Source organism: Pseudochaenichthys georgianus, chromosome 14 (genome assembly GCF_902827115.2).
Source record: "Pseudochaenichthys georgianus chromosome 14, fPseGeo1.2, whole genome shotgun sequence".
Lineage (NCBI taxonomy): Eukaryota > Metazoa > Chordata > Actinopteri > Perciformes > Channichthyidae > Pseudochaenichthys > Pseudochaenichthys georgianus.
In genome coordinates, this window is record NC_047516.1 from 24228720 (window position 1) to 24246847 (window position 18128).

At 41.8% G+C, this 18128-nt stretch overlaps 1 protein-coding gene across 3 annotated transcripts in view; it reads right to left on the reverse strand.

The window, feature by feature from the left end:
- LOC117458302 (AP-1 complex subunit beta-1) overlaps positions 1-17761 on the reverse strand; it is a 31952-nt gene extending 14191 nt beyond the window's left edge. For 2 of the 3 annotated variants that reach the window (XM_034098684.2, XM_034098683.2), the window contains exons 1-13: positions 17654-17761; positions 15051-15106; positions 14836-14941; positions 8494-8629; positions 7575-7820; positions 6068-6258; positions 5276-5497; positions 3896-4016; positions 3550-3645; positions 3093-3208; positions 2489-2654; positions 1276-1374; positions 57-316 (exon numbers count right to left, since the gene is read on the reverse strand). In XM_034098684.2, coding sequence (XP_033954575.1) covers positions 57-316; positions 1276-1374; positions 2489-2654; positions 3093-3208; positions 3550-3645; positions 3896-4016; positions 5276-5497; positions 6068-6258; positions 7575-7820; positions 8494-8629; positions 14836-14941; positions 15051-15087 — 1796 coding nt within the window. In that variant the 5' untranslated portion in view covers positions 15088-15106; positions 17654-17761. Of the gene's footprint in view, positions 1-56; positions 317-1275; positions 1375-2488; positions 2655-3092; positions 3209-3549; positions 3646-3895; positions 4017-5275; positions 5498-6067; positions 6259-7574; positions 7821-8493; positions 8630-11619; positions 13336-14835; positions 14942-15050; positions 15107-17653 lie in introns of those variants that run through there. The other variant, XM_071205524.1, reaches the window with a different exon arrangement.
- Positions 17762-18128: the final 367 nt, after the last annotated feature.

Below are 18128 nucleotides of genomic sequence, written 5' to 3' on the forward strand. Positions count from 1 at the left end.
CTCTCCGTCTGTACACACAAACTGAAAGATTGACAATAGAGTTGCCTTTGCCTGACCTGCTGTTCTGCACAGGGAGGTGTTTCCTGTGGACGCCGTGGCTTCCCTCCACGAAGGCGCTGGGGGGCTTGTGGTAGACGGAGGCCAGGGATCCGATGTGGCAGATGAGCTCGTCGAGGAGGGTCGGCTCGATCAGGTCCGTCTCCTCGGAGATCAGAGGCTTCTCCGACAGCACCACCTCCTTCGCGGTCACAGGGTCGGTGGACAGCAGGCGCCAGTAGATGTAGCCTCGGTCACGCAGGTCGGGGTTATCGGAGTCCTGCAGAGGAGACATTTACATGTATTCAGTGAAGGAGGGAGATCTTAGGGACCATAATTACACTAGCTGCTACGGTGGTGGCAGCTAAGAGGGAGACACCTCAAATAAACAAACAATAATCCTGAAATAATGTTATAATGATATGCTACCGAAAGCTATGATTCTCAGATGGGGATATTTACGAATAAATAAATAAATAAAAATAGTTGTATGTATCGATTTAAATTGACATGCATCCGCTAAGAAAAATAGTCCGTTGTTACCGTTTGAAAAATGTAGCAACGGCAGGAAGGGAGGTTTTTGATTCCAGACTTGAAAACATCGTTGCTTGCTTTAAAAGTAGCACACTTCATGATGTCCAACCTTGGGAAGTATCTAGATATCCCTGCCCTCATGCCAAAGGAACGGCACACTGAATATGTGTCGCCGTTTGATGTCTATGTCTGGACCGCTGCGTAAAAAGGAGGGTTTCTGCCCAGTTACTTCTCCGCTGCTTTCTTGTCGCTCTTGTCTTGTCAGTTGCTTTTCAGCCAAACTGAATAAAGTTAAATCGAACGGACTTCTTTGGGCAGATGTGAGCGTCCTTAACAACGGTCAATAAGTGCTTGACAGCCGTCTGTCTGTTCTGGATTAACAACGTGTCATGTGTTCTGAATTGACCAATCAGAATAGAGTATTCAACTAAGCCATGTAATAAACTGCAATAAATGCAAATGCAAATTTCTCCACAAAATAACCAGAAACGTATAAAAGGTAGGAAAAAAACAGATATTTTCTATTTCACTTTATTTTTGCCCATTAGTATTTTTTGTTGTTTCTACTTTTATACGTATTCCATCAGTGTAATTTAACATTTTATGAAAAACATGTTGTGTAAAATCAGAATGCAGCAGTGAAGAAATAAATCATCCAACTGGTGCCAAGGTGCACTTCTCTGTTGAAAAGAGGTCGTGTCTCACCTGAGTGGCCAGGCTGAGGACCTGCTGCACCAGCTCCTGAGTCTCCGACGGCTTCTTCAGGAACAGCTTCACGATGGCAGTCAGCAGAGTGAGCTGGACCTGCAAATCAAAGCACACACTGTCATTATATGTTCAGTGCACATACATCGCCAAGTAAAATATAAAATGAGTCAACCAGGATAAGATGCGGGACGTCCAAGGGTTACTATAAAGTGTGTAAAAGTGAAACATCCAAATGTGTTGACCTGCAGCACTCAGCTGACAGACATAACGGAAACATCTACAATGCATTCAGGAAAAATAAATGCTCCACAAGTTAAAAACATGTGGTTTAGTTTTAATTCTGGCTTTTTAAAAGTGCATTATTTAAGAAGCTGTGTCCCAGTGACTACAAGGACTCTTATTGCACATTTTTCCTTCAGGGTATATGCAGGAATCCTGAAGTCAGATGTAAAACCTTTCAAGACCTTTTTCAAGACCTTTTCCATACATTTGAAGACCTCATCGCCACTTGGAGTTCTAACCGGTTACCTTGGCGACACACTTTACCTCACATTGACTATATACAGTATTGATTGTCCTTCCTCCTTATCTTCCAACCATTTGGACGCAGACTTGTATTTCCCCATAACGATGTTGCTTAGCAACCGGCGTAAACGGACCTTCGCGCGCTATCAAGCAGTGAGCGTGCGATGTCCTGTTCAGATGACGTCCAATCCAACGGGATGCCGTAAATAAACTACACAGAATCACACTACACACCTACGCCATGACTACATTCAGGCAGACTGTAGAATACAACCTCTTTGGACCATTTATATACTTATTGAAAACAAGCTACAAAATGTAACACCTTGGAAAATGCCGTTTAATACTTTTCAATAGCCTTCATTTTCGCTAAATTGATTGATCAATTTGTAATACTTTTTAAGACCCCGCGGACACCCCGTCCTTTAACTTCTCATGTTTTAGTAATATGTATGTATTTTATGTTATTATTTGATATGATTCACCATACCTTCTGTTGTTTTGTGCAGTTTTCCTGTATAACGAGGTATCAACCTGCACAGTGAATGTAATGTAGTGCTTTCCAAAGTCAACCGGGGTCGATTACTCTCAGATATATGTTTTATTATCCGTGTAAAACAACCCTACTAACAAAGTGAGCCTTCAGGAGAGCAGAACTGATGGGTATTGAGATGTCTGGACCCACCTGGGTGCTCTCGTCGTGGAAGCCCTCCAGGAAGCTCTCCAGCAGCTCGTCAGCGTTGTCGATCCTCTCGGCGTACTCGCCTACGATCCAGATCATCGCAGCGCGAGCGTCCGGCTCATCCAGAGAGTCCAGGTTCTCACACAGCGTGGCAATGATGCTCTCATACCTGAACAACAGCAGTGTGTCAGGCGTCAGGATGAACATATACAATAGGGGGGTCAGCATCTTTTTGAAAAGTGCCACAAAAAGATGGATAAATCACAATCTTTTATGAATATAGCTAGTCATTATTGTAACTAAAGTGATGAATCCAGATGGAGCACTGAAGGAAAATGCAGATGCAGATATATAATATGATGTTTTTTTGCAACTTCCTTTATTAACTTCAAAAGTGTTAGACCTTAAAGAGATTTATTGTTATTGGGTTACATAAACGTATTTTATGAATCGCTTTTATGAAAACCTGCCGTTAATACAGGTGCGTGGAAAAAAGAGAGATAATCATTTGAATATTCTTTAACATGTCACGATCAACATGAAGAATTAAGCTTTTCAGGTATTGGGTACGGCCCTACTGGTTCCCCAGGAAACAAGGGAAACCTACTTGTTGGGGTACTTGCGGAAGATGTCCCTGATGACCACGATGGCCTCCTGGACCACGTAGTTGACTTTGGTCTGGATCAGGTCCAGCAGAGTGCTGACACAGCGCTCTGCTGATTGCTGGAGGGAAACAAAACAGAGGCTTAAACAAGAGGAAACATCAGCTGACCAGGTAATGTCAATTTATAACGGTCAATCAGGAAAGAGGAGACTTGGCACACCTAAGATTTCATAATATGACTTGACTTTTTATCAATCAAAACATCAGGACTAGACAGGAAAACCTTCACTTGGAGAATTATTCGCTGAACTATAATGTTTGGTCTCTGCTGAGTGGCTTTGATGATGCTACTTTCAAAATGCCCAGGTCACAAGTCTGATATGGATAAAGATTATTTTTGCTGAAATGAACACGAGAAGACTTCGGCGTAGAGACCAGAATCGATGAAAGCGCTTCTCACCTCCACTTTGATGGCACAGCGTCCGATGGCTCGGACCGCCTTGCGCACAAAGTCGACATCGACCTCTGTGGCATATTCCTTCAGCTCGGCCAGCACCTGAAAGTAGGACAACCGTTTTCAGTTTTGATTTAGTTTAATGGATTTTGTTCCAGTTGAATGTCTTTAAAAAAATTACACATTCAAGCTTCACCTTAAAAATGGCATCAATTATTATACTCGTTCACTTCAATGTAGTACGTATGGGTATTTACACAAAAGGCGACGCTGTAAATGATAACTGTTCAATCAAAACTGTGTGGCAAATGATCTTTCTAACAAAGTTCCCGTTTAGTTTTATTTAAGGTACCTGGGCAATGTTGGCCTGGGAGGCCAGGCGGATCATGATGTCCAGTTTCTCCAGCTTCACATAGATGGGGTCGTTGTACTTCACAAAGAAAACCTTGATCTCCTGCTTCAGGATCTCAGGCCTGCACACAGAGCAACACATGACATATTAGACTGTGGGAAGACCTGATCCTAAAGATACAAGTTGGAGAGAAAGGCCTGATGGTCTGAAAAACATATAATTATGTTATTGGCCGGAATTTTTTTTATTTGGGTCACCCTCAAGTCAGAATCAGAATACCTTTATTAGTCCCACAGAGGGGAAATGTACATTGTCACAGCAGAAGAGCCACAGACAGCTTAATGTTACCTAAAAAGCATGCATAAAAAAAGTATTAAAGAAGTCCTTTTCTAGTTAAATTCAGATATAGGACTTTTAAGGACATTCTTAATGCGCATTTGAAAATCAAAGAGAAACCTTCACAATAAACAAAATTAAGGAAAACAACAATTTTGCCCAAATTTGGTTCCCATGTTGTCACTGCCATAAGGCGCTTTCACACCAAGTACTTTGCCGTACTTAGTTCATCAGAACTCTTTAGTTCTCATGAACTAAGTACAGATCGCGTTCACACCGGAATAAGTCCCTGAGGGAGGATTAGTCAAATGAAGCCGCTGACGTCACTTCTTCTTCTTCTGCTTTGGGTTTACTGGCAGGCCGCAAACAACTTCATGGTGTATACTGCCACCTGAAGTCCCCGGCCAGAAGTCCCCGGAGTTGGGGACTGGCTTCAGTAGAAGCTGCTGGGACTCCCTGCACCTTCCGAGTAAATGGGAGCGGTGGAGTGATGAGGTGTTGGTGTTTCTGAAGATTTACTCTTCAGAAACACCGACACCTCCTCATCTCCACCGCTCCCATGTTTTCTTTTGTGTTGCCATAAGTTATTCTCTCTCCGTTTGTGCGCTGGGCTAATGCTAATGCTAATAATGCTAATGCCAGCAAATACAATGGCGGCTTCACAAAACCTTTTGGGAGTTTTACGGGGCGTGGTTTGCAATCCGCCCAGCCAATCAGAAATGGGAAGCTTTTTCTCCCATGAAAGTACCTGCTCTCTAGCAGGGACAGAATAGGCAGGGGGTGAAAAGGTTTTCATGAACTAAGTTCTAGTTTTTTTGGTGTGAACGCACATTTTCAGAACTATATCGGAACTATACTGGGAAAAGTACTCCGGTGTGAAAGCGCCTTATAGACTTCTGCTCGGAGTATCCCAACTATAAAAACAAAATGAGTGTTGTTCTGCTTTCTGTACTTTAGCTACAGGCTAATCCATAATATCATAAAAGGTAGGATAAAGTTAATTGAGTGACAAAAATACAGCTTCTATAATTTGTGAACACGCACCTTTTCTGGACGATGAGGTTGATGTTCCTCAGAGCCACGTACTGGACCTCCGGCTCTCCGGACAGCAGGGTGACCAGCGGGGGGGACAGCTTCTTCAGCAGCGTGTTGTAGTAATCCGAGTCTTTGGGCAGCAGCTCCAAGAACTTCATCAGCACCTTCACAGCCGACAGCACCACGGCTGAGTTGGCATGAGACAGCCGGGGGGTGACACGCTCACAGATGCTTCAAAAGGGGAAGGAGGGAAAGGTGAGAGTCAGTGAGGAACAAAAAACGTTGACAGGACGTGTGGAGGAAATTCTTAAGAGAAACTGATAAATGATTCATGGACAAAGTTATGTAGGAACAGAGCCACTTCATCCTCAGAGGAAAAAATAAGTTCTGCACCCCGAACACAGCTTACAGCTTACTTATATATTCATGAAAGGAAACAGCCCACTGGTCCCATCATTAAACAATAAAACCCCTAATCCTCAACCATTTGCAAATCCCCCTCTTACACTTCCCTTTGCCCTCCTGAAATATAAATCCTTAACATATGACTCTGTTAACCACATACAAGATTACAAATACAATTTAACAGTGTAAAAGGCAATCAGAGTATAAGACTATATGTTTTAAATGATTATATATTTATTTCAACAAGGACCATGCATACAAAAGAGAAGATATGAATTATGCCAGATTATAGTTAATAGCTCATTTCCACCTGCAGTCCTGAGGCCGGTGCATCACAAACAAGGCGGTCAACCAGCACAGGCCTACATCCCATACTCTGGTTTGAGGTGTCGTTACCTTTGGGCCTCGCGCTCGTCCTTGGGGTTGTAGTTGGACAGGCAGTCGAGGATGAAGATCTGTCCCCACTCGGTGCACTCGTTGAGCGCGGTCAGCAGCTTGTTGATGTTCTGAGGGTTCAGGTCCAGCAGGTTGCTGTTGGGGTGAGACTCGCTGATCTCAGACAGGGCAGCCACTGCATTGGCCACCACCTGCAAGAAGGAGATGTGATTTTAATGTCATCAAAAACTGCACTTTAAGACCCCATTTACACGCAAACGCACCGAATACGATATCAAAAAAGTCTTCCCTTCACACGAGACCGCTCGGAAGCGCTGGAGACGCTGTAGTACATATGCCGGGCCTGTAAGTGGCGCTGTACTTCCGCCACAAAATACATCAAGAAGACCCCCGAGCATGGTTGCCCTTCTGTTTATGTCCCGCGGTGGATTTAGCAACATGTAGTTCATGTAGTTCTCCATGTCCACTTGTTGCTGATGGTTGTGGTAGAGGAGCTGTAGATTTTGCACTAACATCTGTAGCATGGTCAGTAGCAGCAGCTACTGACCACGCTACAGCAGTGAGCAGCACAGGTGGGAGGAGACGGGACTATGGCTTCATCGTTATCAGGAAATGATCGTATAGGGCGTACACACTGAGCCGTTTGGCGCCCAGAGCGTTCCGGTAGCAGATCTATCCACCTTGGGACCCGTTATCGTTTGCGGGGTCCGTTTCCGCGTTTCCGTTACGGCCTCTTGTGAACGAACGGGCTATACGAAACGGATACAACCGTTTGCGTTCTCGTGTAAACAGCACCTGAAGCACAACTCTTCAAGCTTGCTATTTCCTGTTGAACTCCTTCCCTCCGAGTCATAACTCCGCCAGTTCTTACTGAAATTAAATTACTGTTCCATCATTTATTTGTTTTGTATCTAAATTAATTCCATTATATCTTGTGCTGTTTTCAGTCCTGCATGTATGAGTGTCCAATTGTTGAATGAAATGTTTTTGAAAGTAGAAAAGTGCTTAACAAATGGAGAATCTATATGTATAATGAAACTCTAGAGAACTAAAACAGTAGACAAAACATTTCCTCCAACACAATTATTTTCGATCATTGTAAATTTGCATCACACTTTTAAAATGGTGCAATTGCTTCGGTGCTATGATGCACACTGTATTGTGTAAAACATGTATCCAGCTTGTGATATACGTATATAGTATATTTGACTGTAAACCTAGATTTTAACCGCCTCTTACTAACTAATTTCCTAGGCAAAACCCTGCCTCTCTTGCAGAAAGCAACAGAGGATGAAGGCAAACTGCAATTCAAACGCATGAGTTCAACTTTATGCCTCTAGATTGCGTAGTAGAGCGTCTACTACTCAAGAGGAATAAGGTTAATAACTTAATATATATAACATATATGACATGCTGCCATTTGAATCAAGGTCAAGTTCCATGATGGTCTTAAAATAAAGTCTAGTCCTAATCAATTAAGGCTCAGGTATAAAAACATGTCACCTACCATGGGATTTGAGTCTGCGATGAGGTCCCTCAGGGAGTCCAGGAAGCCCTGGTCCTCCACCATCTGGGCGTTGATGTCATGCAGTTTGGCCACGCAGACGGCCGCCGTCTTCCTCACGTACGGGTCTTCGTCCTTCAGGCACTTCCTGAGCGGCTCACACAGATACTCGGTGATCTTGTCCACACGGATACAGCCCATGGTGCGGACGGCCAGAGCACGGATCAAAGGGTTGGGGTCCTCACAGTCCTGAGGGCGAGACCAGAGAGGCAGGTGGGGTTTTAATAAGATTAGATTTCACTGAGAAACAAACATTTAGTACCATACTTTTCTCATAACTATTCTTAGAACTTAAAGTCATCATATTCTTTCAGATTTCTGTACCTTGTTATCCCTGTATCATCTGTAGACTGACCTGTGTTTATTTACATGCCTATTCATTTGATTGTACACTGTATCTGCCACCTAGACTGACCGTGGTATGTATGTGTAATGTTCGTTATATTTGAAAACTTACAAATATTGTATAAAAATCATCTTTTTGTTTTAAACACAAGATTCTAGGTGATTTATGTTTGATAATAACTACCAATAGTTTCCACTGCAGCTTAGTTGTCTGGGCTCAAAGGGGATGAAACAGATTTAATTTATTTTCTAATCTAATAACAGAAACAAAAAGGTAATGTTATCCATTTTCATGGATTAATTTATTTATCTGTGAAGCTCTGATGACACTGGTTTGTGGGAACCCTGCTAACGAAAACTGTAAGAAACTACAGCAGCTACATTTGAAAATCCAACTCATTCCAGAATTTTCAGATTGTTGACAGGGATTTATTGTGTAGATGAATTCATAGTTTCAGATACACTGGCACTATTATCACCATACACACAAAAAAAAAAAAAGGTAAGTTGGCCCTGCCTTGACGAAGCTGTTGACAGCCATGATGGCCATGTCCGGCTGGCTCTTGGCGTAGTTCATCAGGTAGAGGTACACCAGCTTCTTTAGCTCCAGGTTGTCGGTCTGCATGCAGTTCACCACATCTGGGAACAAAGAACTGACAGCAGGGAAAGATGCCTCCGTCAGATTTCACAGCAAGAGGCTTTGAGGCTGTTTAGTTAATCTTGTGTTTACATTGTGAGTAAGGTCAAGGCAAGGCAAGGCAAGTTTATTTATATAGCACTTTTCAACACAAGGCAATTCAAAGTGCTTTACAAAAAATGAAAGACATTAAGAAAATGGAATTAGTTCTGACTCTGGGGATAGAAAGCTGACCAGTCCCTGAAGACCTGAGAGATCTGGATGGTTCATAATTTAGCAGGAGGTCAGAAATGTATTTTGGGCCTAAACCATTCAGTGCTTTATAAACCAGCAGCAGTATTTTGAAATCTATTCTTTGACACACAGGAAGCCAGTGTAAAGACTTCAGAACAGGAGTGATGTGATCGACTTTCTTAGTGTCAGTGAGGACTCGAGCAGCAGCGTTCTGAATCAGCTGCAGCTTCCTAATAGATGTTTTAGTGAGACCTGTGAAGACACCATTGCAGTAGTCGAGTCTACTGAAGATAAAAGCATGGACAAGTTTTTCCAAATCCTGCTGTGACATTAGTCTTTTAATCCTAGATATATTCTTTAGGTGAAAGTAGGCTGATTTAGTAACTGTTTTAATGTGACTGTTGAAACTCAGGTCAGAGTCCATGACTACACCTAGATTTCTGGCTTCATCTGTTGGTTTGAACATTGCAGGCTGAAGCTCAGCGCTAACTTTTATACGTTCTGACTTGGCTCCAAAAACCATTACCTCAGTTTTATCTTTGTTTAATTGGAGAAAGTTCTGACACATCCAGTCATTGATTTGTTCAATACACTTACTCAGTGTTTGAATTGGAGCATAGTCTCCTGGTGAAATTGTTAGGTACATTTGTGTGTCCTCTGCATAGCTATGGTAACTTATTTTGTTGTTTTTCATTATCTGAGCCAGTGGTAGCATGTAGATGTTAAAGAGAAGAGGCCCCACGATGGAGCCTTGAGGAACCCCACATGTCATATTTGTCAACTCAGATGTGTATTTATCTATAGAAATAAAGTTGTTTCTGTTGTTTAGGTAGGATTCAAACCCATTTAGAACTGTTTCCGAAAGTCCCATCCAGTTTTCCAGTCGGTCTAGTAATATGCTGTGGTCAACAGTGTCAAACGCAGCACTGAGATCTAATAATACTAACACTGAAGTTCTGCCACCGTCTGTGTTTAAGTGGATGTCATTGAAGACCTTTACAAGAGCAGTCTCAGTGCTGAGGTTTGGACGAAAGCCTGACTGGAACACATCAAAACAGTTATTTAAATGCAATAAATTACTCAACTATTGAAAAACAACTTTTTCAATGATTTTACCTAGAAATGGCAGGTTTGATATGGGCCTGTAATTGTTCATTACTGAAGCATCTAGATTATTCTTTTTTAAGAGCGGTTTAATGACTGCAGTTTTCAGGGCCTGTGGAAAAATACCTGAGTGAAGAGATTTGTTTACTATATGAAGTAGATCTGAGGCCATGCAAGGCAAAACATCTTTGAAAAATCCTGTTGGAATAATATCAAGGCAGCAGGAGGAGGACTTCAGAAGTTGTATAATGTCCTCTAGGTTTTTTATCATTAATCTGATGGAATTGTGTCATGGTGTTTGACTTGATGTTAAGTGGACACAGAGACAACACATTTGCTGTTCCTGATGCAGAGGCACTGACTGCTTGTCTGATTTTCTGAATTTTGTCAGTGAAAAAGGAGGCAAAATCATTGCACGCCCTAGTGGATAGAAATTCAGAGGCTACTGACACTGGGGGGTTAGTTAGTCTGTCGACGGTAGCAAACAAGGCACGTGCGTTGTTTTTGGTAATGATGTCAGAGAAGAACGATTGTCGTGCGTATTTCAATTCCAAATTATAAAGGCCAAGTCTCTCTTTATAGATTTTAAAGTGAACCTGAATATTTGTTTTTCGCCACCTGCGTTCAGCTTTTCGACATTCTCTTTTTTCTGTTTTCACGGTCATGGCCTTTCTCCATGGAGATATTTTCTTGCCAGACACTTCCTTTACCTTAGTTGGAGCAATGGCATCTATAACATTTTTAATTTTTTAATTAAAATGATCTACTAGCTCATTTAATGAGATGTTAGCAGGGGCAAGTGTGGAAGAAACATTCTGAGTAAACATTTCCCTAGTATTTTCAGTTAAATATCGCTTTGTAGTTATCTCTTTTTGCTCTTTTTATGATCAGAAATAGAGCTCTCAAAGAACACACAGGAATGATCAGAGAGCGCAACATCAGTCACCACAACCTTAGAGATATTCAGACCCTTTGAGATAATTAAGTCCAGAGTGTGCCCCTTATTGTGCGTGGGCTTCGTCACATGCTGAGTCAGTCCATAGCTATCAAGAACACAAAACAGTTATTTAGCCCCTCTGTCCTGGAGGTTGTCAACATGGATGTTAAAATCACCAACAATGACTAGACGGTCAAAGTCAATACACACTATAGACAGCAGTTCGGTAAAGTCATCAAAAAAGCTTGCACAGTATTTGGGTGGCCTATAGATATTTAGGAACAGAGCTCGAGAGGAGCATTTCAGCTGAAGGGCCACATATTCAAAATAATCAAAGTTTCCATACGATGTCTTCCTGCATTGAAGGGAATCATCGAACAGAATAGCAACTCCACCCCCTTTCTTATGCATTCTTTCCTGACTCATAAAACTAAAGTTGGGAGGGGTTGATTCGATAAGAACAGCTGCACTGTTATTTTGTTCAATCCAAGTTTCTGTTAAAAACATAAAATCGAGATTGTGCTCAGTGATAAAATCATTGATTAAAAATGTTTTTCCTGCCAAAGACCTGACATTTAATAAAGCTAGTTTAAGTTCGTTAAACACACTATCAGTCAGGTTTTTTGTAACAAGCTGTGGCTGACATGGAATCACTGCTAAATTAGATAAACTCACACAAACATTCGGGCGCTTCCTGTTTCTAAGATGATTCACCGCTCTTAATCTATTACCTATCAACACAGATATCGGCAAAGCTACTGGCAGGCAGGGCCCCGGCATGTCCTGGAAAGAGTTGAGAGTGCCATACACCCTTGAGCCTGGACCCCACACATATTCAGTAAGAGTTTGTTTTGTTTTGTACACAAACATCCTTATCAGGCTTCGGAGAAGGGAGGGGAGGTGGTTGACTTAGGCACAGTGATGGAGACGGGGGAGATGGTGCAGTGATTTTGGTGGGCGTCGTTGAGGAGCGGGGGTAAAGGACATGCTGCCAATCCTGCGTATTGCCTTAGTTTGGTCTTTGAACTCTAGGAAGGAATCGGTGCCAACCCTCTGTATCTCCTTTGTGTGTTCAGCGATCTCCAGGAGGGTGGGCGAGGGTGAAGGTGAAAGGGTGAACGGAGTATCCTCAAAGGCGTTGACAGGGGTTGACGGCAGTGGAGACTCCTCCATGTGTCTCATAGGTCTCCCATAATCCGAACATTCCTCAGGCGGGTGCAGTGATAATTCTTCAGGGTTTTCTGCGCGATGTGTTGTGTCTTTCTCCTGTTTTGATTCCTCTTGCCGCTTGTCCTTGGCAGAGGGAACAGATTGATGACGCAGGCAGTTGAATATGTTAGAGATAAACAATTTCACTCCTGACTTGTTCAGGCAAACTCCATTTGCCTTGAAAAGATGTCTCCGATCCCAGAAAAAGTTAAAATTGTCAATAAAATGAACAGAATGGTCAGTACAGACAGTTGAAAGCCAGGTGTTCAGTGCAAACAATCTGCTGAATCTCTCCACTCCTCTTCTGACTGGCGGTAGAGGGCCACTGATGAACACCTCTGCATTTAGAGAGCTGGCAGTTTCCAACAAACATTTAAAGTCTTCTTTCAGCACTTCTGAATGTTGTTTCACAACATCATTTGTTCCAATGTGTAGTACCACATGCTTCACAGTCTGATGTTCAGCCCCAATATGCAGGATCTTCTCAGCCAAGTCAGAGACCACATCCTTGGGAAAACAGAGTACTTTGGTGTTGTTCTTATTACACAGACCTTTTACATCTCTTATAGCAGAGTCACCCACAATCAGAGTTTCAGGCCCAGTCGTTAGCTTTCCCTCTAGCCTTTTACTTTTGGAGTAGCTATTAGTCCTTACCCTGCTGTCCAGGTCATCAGATCTCCGGTTCTCGGTCAGCGGAGCGTATCTGTTCCGGATTGGTGCACTTGGTGGTTTAGGAGGATTGTTTGTAATTCTCCCTTTAGCAGCTGTCCACTGCTGTTTCCTAGTATGAATAGGGGTTGAAGAGGCGCTCTTCCTGGGTGATAGCAATGCAGGCCAGCCGGTCGCATCACATATTTCAGAGTGTTGGGCTCTGCCCGTTATCCGTCCTCCCAAATCCCATGGAAATGATTTACTCTTAGGCTTTGCACCCAGAGAGTTCCAGGATTTATTACCCAGTACACAGCCCTCCTGTTCCTTGGAATCCTTGTAGCTGCTAACTAGCTGTGAGTTAGCATACCCTTCTCCATTATTTTGCAACACTGGTAAAGTGGTGTCATTCCCACGACATAGTCCATTCACTTCCACGTTAACTTCCAACCGTTGCATTTTCATTTCCAACACAGTCATCTTCTGTATAAGTTTGTGGAAGTCATCTGTAGAGAACGGAGGCATTTTGCTACCAACTAGCTTAAGCTAAATAGCATGCAGTAGCCTACCAGGCTTTAGCTGTTGCTAGGCCACGCTACTGTAAGACTGCGTAAAAATGTTGAAAAATGGCTGAAACCCTCCGTCTATTTACGAAGATGAACTGTCCCAGTGATAAGTTAATATCCAGGAGCCGCTGCTCGAAGTTTTCAGAGAATAAGAGTAGGAAAATCAGCATAAAAAGTAAGCAGAGGCAGGAGCAAGCAGAAAAGCGTCTGCACTGTAAGAAAGATAAGGAGGTAAACAGGTCCTCCTAAGGGTCAATATTTACTCTCTCAGAAGTGTTTGTACAGTGTGAAAGCTCAACCCTTCTTGATTTGTGAAACTTTACCAAACCATTTTCAGATTTGTTGCTTCTTTTTCACCAGATGTGCAAAGGTGTGAAACTGGGCAGAGTGGTAGATACTGTAAGTCTCCACATTCTCCACATTCCTTACCTCCACCACCCTCTGTTTTCGATTAACTTTTCTCTATTAATATTTAAGTGCACAGGCACAAAGTTCTTCCTTGCATTTCCACCCTATTTATTAATTTCCTTGCCCCTTGCTTTGTCTGTAAAACCTCAAACTGGTCATTTGCTTGTGTCAGAAACCTGAAACCCATAGAACAGCTGTACACCAGAGCTATCAGGGTGTTTGACAGAAAGCCTTATTCATACCACCACTGCACCATCCTCGAAAAACACAATTTCTTGAGCTTTGACCATTTTAAGTCTTTTAAAAGTACGTGTTTTATTTATAAATGTTTACATAGACTGCCCCCCCCCCCTCCCTTAGGGGAACTCATCCACAGAAAACACACTGGACGCTGCACTATAGGTCAGAAACCAGAGGAGACTGTGAAGTCCATCGCAGACGGACCACTTTTGGACAAAATGTCCTCTCCATTAAAGGCAGCTCAACGGGATCGTCCCACTCTCAATAGCTTCAAAGGTCAACTCAAAGAATGGTTGAGAAACAATCAGACGTGCAATCACCGCCAAATGCACTTTAACACAGGGGTATCTCCTCGTGCACTTTACATGTCGTAGCTGCTACATTGTATTACCATGTCATAAATACGTGTGTATGCTGCTCTTGCTCTTTTGAACTTTTTGCATATCATGTATTTTGTTTTTGCTATGTTTGTAAAATGCAATCTTCTTAAATGTTTTATGTGAGGGACTGCGGATGGAAATGAGCTCAAAGCTAAATCTGGCACTGTTACGCTTTTCACATTTGAATGTTTTATGTGTTCATTACTGTGCATTGTCCGTGCCAAATAAACGATTAAATGAATAAAGTTATTGGACCTGGTATCACTACCTCAGACTTGTGGAAATGTAGTTCCAGAGACCGACCTCTAGATTTATGGATTGTTGGTTACCACAATGATTCCACTTTCTCCTGATCTTTAAGATGAAATAATGCCACAAGTATGTGATGAACACGCTTGAGAAAAGGTGGCTTGTGTCGTTCAGATTTGCAGGAGATATCACAGATTATAATAGACATCAAAGACGATTCTGCAAGAGTTTCAATGTAAATAGATACCTGACATCCTTCCCAACAGTCATGGCAGCGATGACCTTCTTTACTGCCTCTTTTCTCTTCTCCTTCTTCTCATTGTTCAGCTCTGCCTTCAGTTCAAAGATCTCCCCTGTAAGATAAAGCACACTGAATGTAAGCAGCAGCCGCACTATGGTGTGAATATATCGTCAGACACTGTGAAATAATCTGATTTCGGACCATTTAGCCAGATTTCTTACCTTTTTTGTTTGTTGTGAAATATTTGGAGTCCGTCATGATTGTGGTCCTTTAAAATCTGTAACGAGAAATTCAGTGCATTATGCCATCAGTGAAATCTGCGTAAGTTATTCTCGTGAACCATCTCCAATTTCCCTTTTCACAAGATCGGCGAAATAATGATTACCTTTTCACTTCCTGCCTTATCAGGTGTGTGACTTTGTGAAGTAGTGATGATCAAACCACACGGGAGTTCCACACAATTCTGTCATTAGCTTATCTGTGCTGCCTCTAATGTCATCTGCTTTGGTTGAGATTGCTTTTAAATTGACATTTGTATCACCTAAAGTTCAATCAATCAATCAATCAATCAATGTTTATTTATATAGCCCAATATCACAAATGTTACATTTGTCTTCACAGTGTGTACAGAATATCAGTATGACAATACGACACCCTCTGTCCTTAGACCCTCTGTCCTTAGACCCTCACATCGTACAAGGAAAAACTTCCAGAGAGAAACCCACAGTTTAAAGGGAACATGGGAGAAACCTCAGGGAGAGCAACAGAGGAGGGATCCCTCTCCCAGGACGGACAGACGTGCAATAGATGCCGTGTGTAAATTGAAGAGATAATACATTTACAACATAGGTAGTCCAAATGTTAGTGAGAATAGATGCAAATACTTTGTCTGAAAGTGGACAGCTTAAGTGCCTTTTATTATTATTATTATTCTAAAGTTCTCAGGGTATCATGCTCCTATTGAAACACACCATGATGGTTTAACTTCCCATTGATACTTCAGAGAAATACACAACGGGGTTAAAAGTATGTGCTCACAATTTGTGGTTTCTGCTGCTTCATCCAGATGCATTACATAAAACAGAGCCATATTATCTCCACTGACAAACATCTGCAGTAGGATGGGTTGCACTGCAGAGCTCAGTGACTTCGCCATGGCAGTGTCACTGGATATCTTTTATCAGATGTTTCCTCTGCCAGGTTGCAGCTAGATTACCTTTAATATGTGGTGTTATTGTAAAGTAGAAATGTTGTGCAGTGACAACAGCTCTTTCTGCCAAGTGCATAGCAAATCCTTCCAGATCCCTGTTTGCAACATTCATTCACACGTTACAAACTGCCCCATGAAGCAATACCAGCTCAGTTTATTGGCAGAGCAGAGGCACGCAGGCTGCAGATCACACATGAGACATGACTGTTGTTAAGCACACTACCACTTGACTGTGGAGCTGTGGAAACGTCATATCTGCAGAGATGAATCCGGATCTACTATGTGACAGTCTGACAAACCCATTTGTGTTGTGGAGATGCCCTGAATCCCCACCTGCCTGGATGCACAGAGACAATTATAACATTTGATAGACATGAAAAAACGGTCTGGGGATGTTTTTTATAGTTACGGGTAAAAAGAAAAGAGACTTTGTTGAAACAAACTGTACAATGATATTTTAGGAAACAGTGTGCCTTTAACGTTTCCTGTTTCAACATGACAGTTCCCAGTTCACAAACCAAGCTCCATAAATAAATGGTTTTCCCAGCTTGATGTGAAAGAACCTGATTGACCTGCAGAGTTCATTCTGTTAACTATCCTTTACTTGAGAAATCCAATGCCACATTAATTACTAGTTACTAAGTCGATTCTGATCATTGAAAATACTAATGAACTAATAGATAATGATACCAGCGACAACATAGTGATACATACACAATAAAGCCACAATAACAACAGTCAAGTGACTTATATTATCCTAAAATGGGTAATGTAATACTTGTAATTATCTAGTTGATAATACTTTAGTACGCTATTGAATAAAGGACTTATACATGAAACAGAACCTTGACTGTGGTAATACTACTTGGCCATATCATTTAAACATGCAGTATTCCTGCTCGTAAATGGTCAACAAATACAACGCAGAATACGTAGTATACTGCTAACGTATACATATTCATGACCATTTGGGTTAATGTTGTAGCTTTATCACAGGTGCTGGCTATCTTGAGTTACACAATAGTGCAGTTGCATTACTAACGGTAGCTAACTTGAACGTTATTAAGCTAACGTTAACGTAAATCATTAACACATTCCATGTCTATAAAAAATAACAAACTATAGCTAGTATGTGTTAATACCATCGATCACCTTGTACAATTAAAGCTAAAATAATTCGTGATATTTGCGATAATGTATTTGCTGTTATAACGTTTGACCTCTCTGAAAAGTCAAGACAGCAACATTAACAGGAACCACAGCAGTTTCACTTGCTAACGTTAGCTTGCTGCATGCTAACGTCAAATGAACCAGTTTAATGATTAGCACTGACGCTACCTCCCGACTACCGATGCTAGCTAACGAATAAAGACACACTAGCTTTACAAACACAATCAAAGGTGTAAACAGCATTATCCAAGTAGACTTGTAAGGTAATTAATAAAGCATTTAATCTGACATCAAAACAGGAGAGTGATCAGCGGCCCAGCTCCCATTGAGCTACATTAACGTTAGCGTTTGTGATGAGCTGCCCAGCTAACTGATCGCCACCAAATCCCACAGAAATAAAGATTAGAGTATATACATTATGACGTTTTAAAATAATCTAAATACCTTGTTTAGTGTTTGTAAGCGGGGAATGTTACGGTGGGTGCAAGACGCAGGTTGGTCCCTTGCCCGATTGGAGGAAGATGGAGAATCGGGAGTGTGATGGTGCGTTCACTGTCACCGGAATCTGGACAACTTCCCGCTTGAGTTGATTTTAAATTATTGAAATCAGTCAACAATAGAATGAATAGGCTTATGATTGTTTGCGTATACTACTTAGAAAAACAAGGTGGTGCAGTGCAAGTGAAATGTTTTGTAATGCACGAGTCAACACGTTCCATGCTCTCTTGAGAAATCGGATGTACAAATGTATCCGTCTATTAAATGTTTCTCAAAATGTTGTCATGCTGCTGTCAAATCCTTGTCTCAGTACTGTACGATACCAGTCACCTCTGTGGTAACATTGGTATAACTGCCTTTTTTAAATGTATATTTAAGTGTTGTATGTATGTCTTTTAAAAATGGACCTTGAGTCTCTTCA